Raw genomic sequence first — 14,426 nt, 5'->3', positions numbered from 1 at the left:
TGGATATGCAGGGAATGGAAGAATATGGATCATGAGCAGGCAGAGGAGATAAATGTATCTTGGCATAATGTTTGGAATGGACATTGTGAGCCTAAGACCCTGTTTCTGTTCCGTACTGTGCTGTTTGATGTTCAATTTACTGTCAACTACATAATATAATTAGTTTTTAGATGGGTGTACTTTGTCCCTCAGTATTCATCAATCAAATTAGAATTTCACCAAAAAAGGCATTATTGGTTTAGTTTTAAAGTGCAATCAGAATGAGGATCTTCCATGCAGTAAAATGGGCCAAAAATTGCTTGTTTCAGTTGTTGTGACAGTGAGAACACAAGGAGAATGGAGCTATGGATATAAAAAATATTTAATAATTGCAGCTAGCAGTAGTTCTGAAGGAATCTCTCTTGGAAGAATCTCTGGAGAATCTCTTGGAACTCAAAAATATATTGACGTTTTGTACTCTTTAAACTCAAAGGTAATGCTGTTCCAATGATTATAATTACACATATCTTTCCATGTTTTGGTGTAGACAAGTAACTTTGTAGAAATACATATTTACAATGGGTGTAGGTCTCAACTAACAAGGCCCCTTGGAATCGGGCTAGCTGTAGATGGTCTAATGGGTTTTCAGCTCCAAACCCCAAATGCTCAATATGTATTACTTTGACTACAGTATTAAAGAACAATTCCACGAATGTACAAACATATCATCTAGTGATTGATAGAACAAATATATCTTTAACTATATAATAAATGGCAGGGATATGTCTTTAACTTTGCATTAAATGACAGAATGGCAATTTACTACCATCCCTGATCTTATCCAGGATGCTTCAATTTGCTCAATTAACTTAAATATTTACTATTATGTGCAATACAACATTTCCCCATGCGTTACGCCTGGTTTCCATGTCCTTAAAGTATAGATGGAATTTACAAGTAAATAGACTTTTACTGAAGATCGTTCTTGTTCATATTAATGGCTCCTTTCCACATAATGTCTGATTAAGATAGACACAAAGTGCTGGAGCAACTCAGTGGGTCAGGCAACATCTCTGGAAACAGGTGATGTTTCGGGTCAGAATCCTTCTTTAGACTCAAAGTACAGGGTGGGGGAGGAGCTGGAGGTAGGAAAAGGCCAGGGCAAATCAGGGCCAGCAACAGATGACCAAGGAAGGGTGGAGCCCATAATGGCCCATTGTTGGCTAAGGAAGAGGTGATAACGAAAGGATACAGGGGTGTGAACAGTGGAACTAGTAGGTTGAGTAGGGTGGAGGAGGGGGGAAGAGAGGTAATGCAGGGGTTACTTGAAATTAGAGAAATCAACAATCATACTGCTGGGTTGTAATAACTGATTAAAACTGACACCCCAAACATAGGTTTTTAGTGCTAAATCAAGTAAGTTTCACCAAAGTCACTCTTTGCAGTCTGCCCATCAAGTTCCAACTGAGATAAACATTAGCAAAAATACTTGGAGATCTGTTCTTCAAATAATGCCAACAAATACTTTATATTGAACTCAGAGTGAAATATGTCATCAGATAAGTAGCACTTTTGATGGTGTAGCTCTCCTTTCAACTGTGTAATGACGTGTGGATTAAGATCATGCTCATGTCTTGAAATGAATCGGAATGTTTGATCTCATGATGTAGAGACCAGAGTCCAGCTGCTGAGCTCAGGCACAACCACGTGAATTGCTGTCTAATTGTACACAGTGCGTTAAACTGTCCACTCCAATGGTTGTTCCCTTTTACTAGGTGTGCAGTGTTCTCGAGAGTTTGGAACAGGAATACCGCAGGGATGAGGACTGGTGTAGAGGCCAAGATAAACTGGGGCCAAATGCTGAAACCGACCACGTTACACCACTAATAAGCAAACATTTGGAGCAAAAAGAAGCCTTCCTCAAGGTAGTTATTTTTTTACGAGTACTTAAAAATGATTTCTTTGAAACCAGGAACTTATTCCGTAAACACTTAGGCAGTAGTCCAGAAGCTTTTGACTCCTTAGCTCCAGGCTGGAACCTGCACAGACAAGCCCCAAAGCCTAATAAACACAGCATCCGAAGTGTTCAGACATCTAAAATGTAATCCATTTCAGGATTGGTTATATGTCCTTTGGGAGCCTGTGAAGCCTTTTTCTCTGACCTTAACAGTTCATGGTCCAACTTCCAGCATGTGGGATTGGTCTGAGATTCTTCCACACTGCTTCCTCTGGCTCTCCCTTTCCCCAACAAAAGTTAAGCACTCCACCCACTCTATACTCAGTAATGTCAGGGTATATTGCATGCACTCCTATGCCCATGGTAAACAGACTATTGATCCAAAGCAAAATATTTTGTCCAAAAAAAACAAACACATAAGATAGACACAAAATGCTGAAGTAACTCAGAGGGTCAGGCAGCATCTCTGGAGATTTGGGCTTGGACCCTTCTTCAGACTGAGAGTCAAGGGAGAGGCAAACGAGAGGTCTGAAAAGGTTCAAGATGATAACAAAGGAATATATGGATGCAAACAGTGGAACTCCCTGGACGACTCGGGTTGGGGTGGGGCGGAGAGAGTGGGAATGCAAGGGTTACTTGAAATTAGAGAAATCAATGTTCATACCACCGGGTTGTAAGCTGTCCAAGCAAAATAAATGCTTCATCGTTCAAAAGTCAGCCAACATGTCCATGAAATGATTATTAGATTACATTACTATGCTGTTGAATTTTGTTCGGGAAAATCCACCTTTTCTGTCCTAAGTGTGTGTGTGTGTGTGTGTGTGTGTGTGTGTGTGTGTGTGTGTGTGTGTGTGTGTGTGTGTGTGTGTGTGTGTGTGTGTGTGTGTGTGTGTGTGTGTGTGTGTGTGTGTGTGTGTGTGTGTGTGTGTGTGTGTGTGTGTGTGTGTGTGTGTGTGTGTGTGTGTGTGTGTGTGTGTGTGTGTGTGTGTGCATGTGTGTGACATCAATTTGCTTTCCACCCTAATCAATCTGCAGCCTCTCAAGCTGGGGTTGTCTCTCACTGTCTAATATCATTGTTTTAATTTAAGCAGAATTATGTAGAATGTACAAAGACAAGCTATTCAGCCCAACTGGTCTATCCCACTTTTTGCTCCACACATGCCTCCTCCAATCCCATTTTATCTAAACGTCACCTATTCTTACTCTCCAGAATGCTGCCTGTCCCGCTGAGTTACTCCAGCATTTTGTGTCTATCCACTTTATCTAACATTGTCACAATATATTTTTCCCTCAGATGTTAATCAAATCTCTCCCTAACTTCATCAATGCTATTTACTGCAACCCTTGTGGATGAGATTTCCACATTCTAACCATTCCCTGGATGAATATATTTCTCGTGCATTCCCTACTGGATTTAATGGTGATATGTTTATGACTTCCAGTCACGGTGCGTGTCTCAAGGAAACCTCTTTGCTTCGAGGATCCTCTCCAGTCTGTGGCACTTAATGCAATGTACAGAAGCATCAAAGAGTTGTTCTCTTCTGCTAAATCCATTCCATTAATTATGAAGATAAAGTACATTGCATTGATGAGGATAAAAAGTGCTGGAGTCACTCAGCAGGTCAGGCAGCATCTCTGGAAAACGTGGATAACTGATGTTTCAGGTCAGGACCCTTCTTCAGACTGGATCTGAATCGTCACCTCTCCATGTTCTCCAGAGATGCTGCTGACCGGCTGAATCACTCCAGCACTTTGTATCTTATTTTGTAAACCAGCACCTGTAATTTATTGTCTCTACATTACACTGATGCTGTCTTATAGTGCAATTTGGAATACATCTTTTTGAAACTTCTCTGGATCAAACCTTTCAAACTTTTTTCTAAATGTGTTTTGCACACCACTTGCTCATAAATTACTGAATAATGAGACTGTTCAAATATTAATTTTAATATTTGACTGAAGAAGTACAAATGAGGTTCCCCATTGCCAGTGTCACTTAAAAATTGCTTCATAATGCTAATGAGTCTGCAGCGTAACAATACAATTAATTACCCTTAGTGGTTGGTCTGGAAATGGTTCTAGTTAATTGATTGCCAAATAAGCATTTACTAATTATTTAATTAGTACATTCTGTTCTTTTTCCATTTTGTACCATTTCAGTAAATCTCTTCAGACTAATGGACAAAAATACAGGCAATATTTGTCCCTCTCTCGTGGCTCCTTTATGGAATTACAATTTGCTTCCCCTTTCAAATTATCTTTCCACTATCTATTTTATACTTTTATTCCTCTCTCTGCCACTTCTCTGTGTATGATCTCTACATTTTCAACTGATTGTGTGACTTATGATATTAAGATTGGCTTTATGAATTTGCATGAAAGTCAAGTCAAGTCAAGTCACATTTATTTATATAGCACATTTAAAAAAACAACTCTCGTTGGCCAAACTACTTTACATTTGTTATAAGAATAGTATAAACATACAAACTACATACATATATACATATAGCCCTCGCTCAGTGGGCGTCAGGAAAGGCTTGGGAGTATAGATAAGATTTTAGTCTTGACTTAAAGGAGTCGATGGAGGGGGCAGTTCTGATGGGAAGATTTGGTCTTTCATTTTACAAGTTTGATCAACAAATTTGTAAAATCTATTCTTTTCATTCTTACTTTGGCTCATTCCATGATTTTTTTTCGCCTTATCCTTCTGTAAAGCTCTCATTCCCAGTCAAAGCGTTACTCCAATGATCGTTAGGCCAAGCGGGCATGAACATGCAAACACCTGAATAAAAGAGCAGAATTTTAATACAAAGCTTGCTCAGGGAACAAAGGACTGATCAGAATGCTACCCATCATAATGTGAAGGAAAATTGATTTGAAACAATGATAAAGCACATGGAAGAAACATTTCACAATAGCAGAAAGATTGGTCGTTGGAGATCTTAGAAAAAAATAATTATCAAAAAATGCCAAGCGGCATGAGAATTCTCTTGTCATGATTTGTAATACATTACTTCAAAGGATGGTGGATGTTGATTTGATTTACAACTTTCAATAGGTACTGGGTCTCCTAAAAAGAAAATGCTAGCTGGATGGTCAGAAAGACCTTGTCAGTGAAACATCTTTTAGAGAGCTGGTATAAGCAAGATGGGCCAAATGGCCTCCCGTTATGCTATGTGGTACTGGTAGCCAGCAGCAAGGGTGAGAGAACAATGAAAGCCATGGCCTGGACAGAAACATGAGAGAGAAAGGTTCCTATTAAATCTTTCTCCGCCTCACTTTAAATCTATGACCTCTAGTTCTCGATTCCCCTACTTTGGGCAAGAGACTCTACGTTTACCCTATCTATTCCTCTCATGATTTTGTACATCTCTATAAGATCACCCTTCATCCTCATTTGCTCCAAGGAATAGAGTCCCAGCCTGTTTAACCACCCCCTATAGCTCAGGCCCTTGAGTCCAGCAACAATCTAGCAAATCTTCCCTGCATCCTTTCCAGCTTGACAACATCTTTTCTATAACGTGGTGCCCAAAACTGAACACAATACTCTAAATGTGGTCTCACCAACGTCTTATATACATGACCGCCCAACTTATATTCTCAGTTCTCTGACTGATGAAGGCCGATGTGCCTAAAGCCTTTCTGACCACCCCATCGACCTGTGACACCACTCCGTCATAATTCTGTCGTGTCATTGCCTGCTTTGTGAGATCACTGTAGCTGGATCCTGGAGTTGTTCTGGAACTGACAAACAGACTGGGAACGGGAAAGTCTACACCAAAAAGATTGCACATTTTCTCGGGCAGCTTTCTATAAGATCATTTTGTCTGTACACAAAATCCAATTCAATAGAATGACTTAAAGATTCAAGATTCAAGATAGATTTAATTGTCACGTGTGCCTGATGGCACAGTGAAATGAATTTCCATACAGCCACACAATAAAAATCAACAGGACACAACACACTATAGGGTTTGACATAAAACATTCCCACACAGCAGAATCAAAGTTCCCCACTGTGTGGGAAGGCACCAAAGTCAGTCTTCTTCCTCCACTATTCCCCGTGGTCAGGGCCTCCCCAAGCCCTCCGCAGTTGCCGCTACGGGCGGCCCGATGTTCAGGACCGCACGCCGGACTTTACACTGCATTTGAAAGGCTTAGTTTAAATACTTGAATTATTTTACTATTCTCAATAATAATAATGGAAATGTCAAAAACTGGAGAGCATAGATTTAGCATGAGAGGGGGAAAGTTTAAAGAAGATTTATATGGTGTTTCTTTTACACAGAGTGTGGTGGATGCTTGGAACACAAGGACAGGGGAAATGGTGGAGACAGCAACATTTAAGAGACTTTCAGACAGACTAATGAACAGGCAGGGTTTGGAGGGATATGGACCAGTTGTGGGCAGATGCGCAGATTAAAATGGTATCATGGTCAGCACGGGCATCGTGGGCTGAAGGGCCTGTTCTCGTGCTGTACTCTTTCTTCTGTGCTCTATCAAGTACTTCTGCTTTCCCTCTGCCTTCAAAATCACCAACTATCACCTTCACACCCACTCTCCCTTGCCCCTGCCCCCCCAATAAAGACCCAGTTTTCAACATTAGGTTTGACAGCGGCTGGCATGATCAGTTTGAGGGAAAGTGAATACCGATACGCTCTGATAAATAATCACCTCATTGTGTGCTCCTAGGCTTGCACTCTTGCGCGCAGGAATGCTGAGGTGTTTCTGAAGTACATTCACAGGAACAATGTGAGCATGCCTGGAGTGGCTGCTCACACCAGAGGCCCGGAGCAGCAAGTTAAAGGTGGGTCTGCAATCCGAAAGAGCAACTGGCTCATTTGTAATCTGCAAGTATTATTTCAACAGATTGTTTCCATTTTAAATACAGCTGCTGTTCCAATAGATGGTCTTCAAAAGGAATAATGATAATGATTTTGCTTATTTTCATTCACCCCTAAAACTTACATGTTGACTTTACATTCTACATGTACCAGGTCTTTTAATTTTTATAAACTGAATTAAAATGCATTCCTGATACCGAAAACTGTCTTCACCTAAAAATGTGTGATTAGATTTTTTTTTGATCCGCCCTGTAGCAATTCGTACCTTCCTAAAATGTCAACCTACTGTATTTATATAATTTCTGCTTCAGAACCTCCTGATGATAACTCTTCCCTCCTCACAGTGTTGAGGCTGGATGTCCTTTCATCATTTTCAGCGTACAAAAGCATTTAGCCCCACAAGCTCAGGACCTGGGAATGTGACAGTGTTTTTCTGTTTGCTTGTGCAGCTATTCTGAGTGAGCTACTGCAGAGAGAGAATCGAGTCCTTCATTTCTGGACGATGAAAAAGAGGAGGTTAGATCAGTGCCAACAGTATGTTGTGTTTGAAAGGAGTGCCAAACAGGTATGTGTACTCTACCCCATCTCTTTGATTTCATCGAGACACAAGGAACTGCAGATGTTGGTTTGCAAACAAAAAAGGCTCAAAGTGCTCGAGTAACTCAGCAGGTCAGGCAGCATCTCTGGGGACCTTGGATAGGTGCCATTTCGGGTGGTGCTGTGGTAGAGCTGCTGCCTTACAAAGCCGGAGACCCAGGTTCGATCCTGACTCTGGGTACTATCTGTATGGAGTTTGTATGTTCTCCCTGTAACCATGTGGGTTTTCTCCAGGTGCACTAGTTTCCTCCCACATCCCAAATACGTGCAGGTTTGTAGATTAATTGGCTTCTGTAAATTGCCCCTAGTGTGTAGGGTGTGAAACTGGAATAACATAGAACTAGTGTGAACAAGTGATCATTGGTCGGCTCAGTCAGTCCACGCTGTATCTCTAAACTCAACTAAATAAACCAGCTGAGTTACTCCAGCACTTTGTGTCTTAATTTGCTGCCATCCTTCAGTGACCAGTGTTTGATTAAAACCTGAGTAAAACCTTTGCATGTGTTCAGGTTCATTATGGGAATATTATCTGTCTCTAAAACATAAAAACTGTTTTGAATATGCTAACTTTGCAGAGATCTGTAGTAAGTTAAATATATAGATGGAAAATCAGTCACTACGAATGCAAACATTTGAGATATCTGTTCGCTTGTGCACTCCAAGGGACACCAAAGAAACATTTTTTGCTCCACTTTATAAATAAAGGGTCATTTGTAAGGAAATGGGAGGATTTACAAAGTTAACAGAGGGCCTTACATACAGAAGTATGCTTTGTGCTTTCTGAGATTTCTTTCTCCCATTTGTTTCTGTGCAGCTCCAATTTTAGTTTGCAATGTAATGATTGATGGGAGGAAGATGTAAAGAATTTGATATTGTGTTTGGGAAGAGAACTTTGTTATTTTAAGCAGGACATTCAGGTTGGTGTTATTCCTCGTACACCCAACAGGCTTTGGACTGGATCCAAGAAACAGGCGAGTATTACCTTTCCACCCATACCTCTGCTGGGGAAACTACTGAAGAAACTCAGGACCTCATGAAAGAATACAGTGACTTCAGGATCTCTGCCAAGGTAAGAATAAATAAATTGTTCCTCTTGGATTATTGACTGTCAGGATTTACCACTGCCAGCTTTCACTGATGAAACTGGGCAGAGATTAGAACCACAAAATAAAGATAGAAGTCCCGAACTTTGCTCAGACAATCTTTGGCCTCGGGCCAACCACACCCCACATTCTTTGTCTGTTGAAAATCCAAAAGGCCCATTTATTTCATTGGGAAGAAGGAAATGTCAGGATAGAATTGGAATTAAGAAGACACAAGGAACGGCAGATGCTGGCATCTGATGTAAAACACAAAGTGTTGGAGTAATTCAGCGGGTCAGGCAGCATCTCTGAAGGACATGGATAGGTGATGTTTCGGATTGGGAAACTTTCTTCAGACCTCAGAATTTTGTAAGAGCAGAATGAAGAAAGGTCCAAACATGAAACGTCGCCCGTTCATGGTCTCCAGAGATGCCAACACTGACCCACTGAGTTATTCCAGCACTTGTGTTTTACAGTGTAATCATGAAGTTATTTAGGATAATTTAAATGGCCGGGAGTGGCTGTAGTTTTCAATTGTCTGTCGTCTTTTTAGACGTTTCATTTTTCACAGTTTTTAATAAACTTGTCTGGCTCTCAAAGCATTCCTGAGAACAGCATCCAGCAGCTACATTGAGAAAGATCCTGCGCCACACAAAAGCTTGCCTATCAATTGGCAACCAGTCCCCTGCAGGGAGAATGCAGCCTAGGTTCTCACTCCAAGTACAGTAAGAACAGGATTCCACGGATTCCTCCCACACTACAGAGACGGACAGGTTTGTAGGTGAATTGGCTTTGGTAAAATTGTAAATTGAGTCTAGTGTGTAGGATAGTGCTAATGTACGGGGTAATCGCTGGTCGGCGTTGACATGATGAGCCGAAGGGCCTGTTTCCACGCTGTATCTCTAAAGTCTAAAGTTTAAGTGTTTAAAGTCTAAAGGTAAATTCTAAAAGGAATGCTTAGATCACAAATCCACAAAGCTCTGACCCACCAACTTGTTAATGCCTTTACCAGTGAATATTTTAGGCTGGAGTTAAATCCATCGTTGAGCAAGATTTTAAAACAGATATCCAAGTTCTTGCATTTGATGTATTGTGCTGATCAATGTTTTGGCAGTTTCCTTAAATGTTTCCGTCTACAAGAGATAGTTAACAACTTCAGTTATTTGGAATATAAATTAATCTTCCTTTCTTGTTTAGTGACATTTTATGATTTTAATTAAAAAAAATATGACCCCAAGAAAAACAACATTATAATTATCCATTAATACATTAAAATTGCATATCTGTTTGATCATTGTACTAGAATATTCTCTTTATTGCTGCCTGAACTTTAGAAAATGCAGCAAAGTAAATCATTCCACAAGGACATTTTTAAGATGTGTTTTGCACCAGAATTATTTTTGCTAAGATAGGGTTAAGTTTTTGGTTTCAATTGCACATATAATCTCACATCATAAAATGAGAAAAATACTAAGTGATTCGAAGTAAGAATAGATAACATATGCAGAAGCTCCACACAAATAATCTGATTGTTTTACCTTTTTTTTCATTTGGAATACTGTTTATTTCAACTCTTACTCTTCCTTTTGTTAATTCTGTGAAGGGCAGATGGTGAGCTGTTAGCCAGCTGCTGCACGTGTGATTTTACGTATTTTTCTGTATGACTGGTTACTACAATGAGCCAGACGCTGTCGGCATGGGCCGACTACTGACGGTTGCCGTCTGTGGCCACCCCACATCCCAGGTTATCTCGTCTGAATACAGGGAGTATAGAGCATAGGACACCACACGCCTTATTTATCACTCTATCTACTTGTGTTGTAATCTGCACTGAAACTCGAAGGCCAACAAGACTGCAGCTTTTTCACCATTAACAATAACAACAATAGCATTAACATAGAACAGTGCAGCCCAGGAAAAGGCCCTTCGGCCCATCATACCCATGCCAAACATGATGCCAAGGCCAACTCTTATCTGCCTGTACATGATATCCATATCCCTCTATTTTCTACATATCCATGTGCCTACCTAAAAGGCTCTTAAATCTACCTCCACCCACCACAACACCCGGTAGCGCGTTCCAGGCACCCACCCCTCTCCGTGTGAAAAAACTTGTCTCGTACATTTCTTTTAAACTTTGCCCCTTTCACCTTCAAGTTACGCCCTCAAGTCTTTGAACTCCACTGGCCTGAATAATGCCCTATGTTTTGCTGACCAGACATCAGTGGTGTAACCCGTGAAGCGGCAAAGCATTGCAGGTGTCCCGTCTTCCAAAACACCCTTGAAGACTTTGACAAGAGCAATGCCGTCCACTAGTTTAGTATTTTTAATGCTCTTGAGTGTTGCCAACTTTCTGAAACAAATAAAGATTTTTTTTTTAAGTGTAGAATTAAAATAAATTATATTTCTTTATTGCCAAAAATATGATCCGCTTAAAAATCAAAACCACTCTACAGTAAGAAAGACATTGGGGAATAAAGTATCTGACCTTTCCCTTTCATTTTTTTTCTTTCGTCCTTTTGAAAGCAAAATCACAGATCTTGCATTGTCTAATTTGGCAAAGGGTCTAAAACTGATTAGCTCAGCAACAAACAGACAGGTTCAACGTTTTCTGTCTGTCAGTTTGTTTGGGGCCCCTCTATTTAACTTGAAGTCCCAGATTTCCGATTAGTTTTAGTTTGGAGATACCGCATGGAAACAAGCCCTTCAGGCCACCGAGACCGCGCTGGCCATCGATCATTCGTTCACATTAGTTCTATGTTATCCCACTTTTGCAGCCACTCGTCACACACTAGAGGAAATTTACAAAAAACAAATAACCTACAAACCTGCAGGTCTTTGGGGAGGATACCAGAGCACCAGGGAAAACCCACACAGTCGCAGGAAGAACAAAAAAACTCCACACAAACGGCACCTGAAGGCAGGATTGAAAATAGGTCTCTGGTGCCGTAAGGCAGCAACTCTACCAGCTGCACCACTGTGCTGCCCCAGTTAATTTGTTAATACTGCAGAGGAGATGTGGTTTTGCAAAGTTCTCTGTGCAATGTATATTTTTCTTATATCCAGTGTCTTCTGTGCTGACATTTATACTTATATTACGTCATGATCTTCATTTCCAGTTCTGAATTACTAAAAGTTGGATTATCAAAGTTCTGTTAACTTTCATTTCAACCTTGGGGTAGAAGTTGTCCCCATGGACTTTAGCAAGGCCCTTGACAAGGTTTTGTATGGTGGGCTAGTCTGGAAGGTTAGATCACACACGATCCAGGATGAGACACAAAGTGAATACAGAATTGGATTTGTGGAAGGAGACTTTAGACTTTAGAGATACAATGTGGAAACAATTCTATCCCGCCACCCAAGGTTTTCACGAGGTCACAGGAGGTTTTGGTCACTCTCCCTAATGGTCGTAAGTGGTTTCCGCGTGGTCGAGGCTTCATCTCGGTTGCTGCTATTTTTTCATCATGATTAAAACCGGCCTCGGCTAAAAATAGGTTGCCGTTTTAAAAATCGATAATATTTTAGGTGCAGGTCTAGTCGAAGCCGGTTGTGATGCTAGTCGAAGGTAGTCAAGGGAGGTCGAAGGTAGTGGAAAGTAATACCTTCGGGGTGGAAAAAAATTGGTTTAAAAAAAGGTAAATGTAAACATAAGCATGTGACCTCTGTCACTCCTGGGCGAGTTCAATCATAGTTGGAGAGTTCTTTTAGCAGAGGAAACTTGAACAAGTGATGGCTCCCAAAAGGCAGACTCGCACGGGTAGGGCACAACCCTCCAAAAAGCCTACAATGCATGCGTTGCACACCCAAAGGAGGAGGAGTGGCAGGAGGACATGCCACAGGAGTTGATAGCCCTGCATGAGAGGCCCCTGGAAGAGGAGAACAGGGAGGTAGTCAATGTCCCCACCACCACCCCATCCTTCACTGCCACATTTGAAGGCAGCAAAAGTGTAAAGTTTTTAAATGCAGACAAATCCTCCTCTTAAACATAGAAAACATAGAAAGTAGGTGCGAGAGCAGACCACCAGGTCCGTCGAGCCCTCACCGCCATTCGCTCATGGCTGAACACTAAACAGACACACTTACCACAAACAGTAGACCCAAGACACAGAACACAAGACACTACCCTCCCCTTTATACCTCTATCACCCCTCTCCACCCCAAGAACCTCGTGATCTCCTGGGGGAGGCAAAAAAACGGATAAAAACCCAGGTCCAATTCGGGAAAAAAACCGGGAAATTCCTCTCCGACCCCAATCCAGGCGATCGACACTTGTCCAGGAGATCACTCAGGTCTTACTATACTAACCATACCTAGGTCCATATCCCTGCCCTCTCCCCGTAGCCCCTTATCCCCTTGGCAGCTAAAAAACCATCTATTTTAGTCTTAAATATATTTAAAGTTTCTGCTTCCACTGCTTCCTGGGGCAGTGAATTCCATAAATTAACCACCCTCTGGGTGAAGAAGTTCTTCCTCATCTCAGTTTTAAAAGAGCCCCCCCTTATTCTGCAACTATGTCCCCTAGTTCTAGTTTCCCCGATCATTGGGAACATCCTCGGTGCATCCACCCGATCAAGGCCCCTCACGATCTTATATGTTTCAATGAGATCGCCTCTCATTCTTCTAAACTCCAAAGAGTAGAGTTCCAGCCTACTTAACCTTTCCTCATATGTCAATCCCCTCATTGCAGGAATTAATCTTGTAAACCTTCGCTGAACTGCATCCAGGGCTAGTACATCCTTTCTTAAGTATGGACCCCAGAACTGTACACAGTATTCCAAATGTGGTCTCACTAATACTGTGTACAGCTGCAGCAAGACCTCCGTGTTTTTATACTCAATCCCCCTAGCAATAAAGGCCAAAACTCCATTGGCCTTCCTAATTGCTTGCTGCACCTGCATACTAACTTTCAGTGATTCATGTACTAATACCCCTAGATCCCTTTGCGTTGCATTACAACGCAGCTCCTCCTCATTTAGAAAATAACTTGCCCTATCATTTTTTTTCCCAAAGTGAATGACTTCACATTTATTAGTATTAAATTTCATCTGCCAAGTTGTTGCCCACTCACCTAGCTTATCTATATCCTTTTGCAGACTCTTCCTATCCTCCTCATCCCCTACTTTTCCTCCCATTTTTGTATCGTCCGCAAATTTTGATATATTACACTTGGTTCCCTCCTCCAAATCATTTATATAAATTGTGAACAACTGGGGTCCCAGCACCGACCCTTGCGGAACCCCGCTAGTTACCGGTTGCCATCCCGAGTATGAACCATTTATCCCCACTCTCTGCTTCCTATTTGTTAGCCAATCCTCTACCCATGCTAATATATTACCCCCAATCCCATAATTTTTTATTTTTAGCAATAGTCTCTTATGTGGCACCTTGTCAAAAGCCTTTTGGAAGTCCAAGTATACCACATCCACCGGTTCCCCTTTATCCACCCGGGTTGTTACTTCCTCAAAGAATTCGAGCAGATTCGTTAAACAGGACTTCCCCTTCACAAAACCATGCTGGTTCTGTCCGATGAAGTCATGTTTATCCAAGTGCCCCGTTAGTGTTTCTTTAATAATTGTCTCTAACATTTTACCCACCCCCGATGTTAGACTAACCGGTCTATAGTTACCCGCCTTCTGTTTACTTCCTTTTTTAAATATAGGTGTTACATTGGCCATTTTCCAATCCACTGGGACCGTTCCTGCCTCCAGGGAGTTTTGGAAAATTATCACCAATGCATCCACAATCCCCACCGCTATCTCCCTCAAGACCCTTGGATGTAATCCATCAGGCCCAGGGGATTTATCCTCCTTCAGTCTCATTAATTTCCCTAATACCACCTCCTTGGTGATCTTAATAGTATTTAGCTCCTCCATTCCTACCGCCCCCTGTTTATCCAGCGTTGGAATATTTTTTGTGTCTTCTATGGTGAAGACTGATACAAAATACTCGTTTAATGCCTTTGCCATT

At 41.4% G+C, this 14,426-nt stretch overlaps 1 protein-coding gene across 3 annotated transcripts in view; it reads left to right on the top strand.

Annotated features, from left to right (window-relative positions):
• kalrna (kalirin RhoGEF kinase a) overlaps positions 1 to 14,426 on the top strand; it is a 584,657-nt gene that overhangs the window by 341,816 nt on the left and 228,415 nt on the right. For all 3 annotated transcript variants that reach the window (XM_055638050.1, XM_055638045.1, XM_055638046.1), the window contains exons 18-21: positions 1,755 to 1,904; positions 6,629 to 6,743; positions 7,230 to 7,345; positions 8,324 to 8,446. In XM_055638050.1, the coding sequence (XP_055494025.1) occupies positions 1,755 to 1,904; positions 6,629 to 6,743; positions 7,230 to 7,345; positions 8,324 to 8,446 (504 nt within the window). The remainder of the gene's footprint in view (positions 1 to 1,754; positions 1,905 to 6,628; positions 6,744 to 7,229; positions 7,346 to 8,323; positions 8,447 to 14,426) is intronic.

The sequence above is a fragment of the Leucoraja erinacea genome, chromosome 7 (assembly GCF_028641065.1).
Source record: "Leucoraja erinacea ecotype New England chromosome 7, Leri_hhj_1, whole genome shotgun sequence".
NCBI classification, from domain to species: domain Eukaryota; kingdom Metazoa; phylum Chordata; class Chondrichthyes; order Rajiformes; family Rajidae; genus Leucoraja; species Leucoraja erinaceus.
The sequence above is the reverse complement of the archived record's forward strand: the minus strand, read 5'-3'. Positions and strand labels throughout refer to the sequence as shown.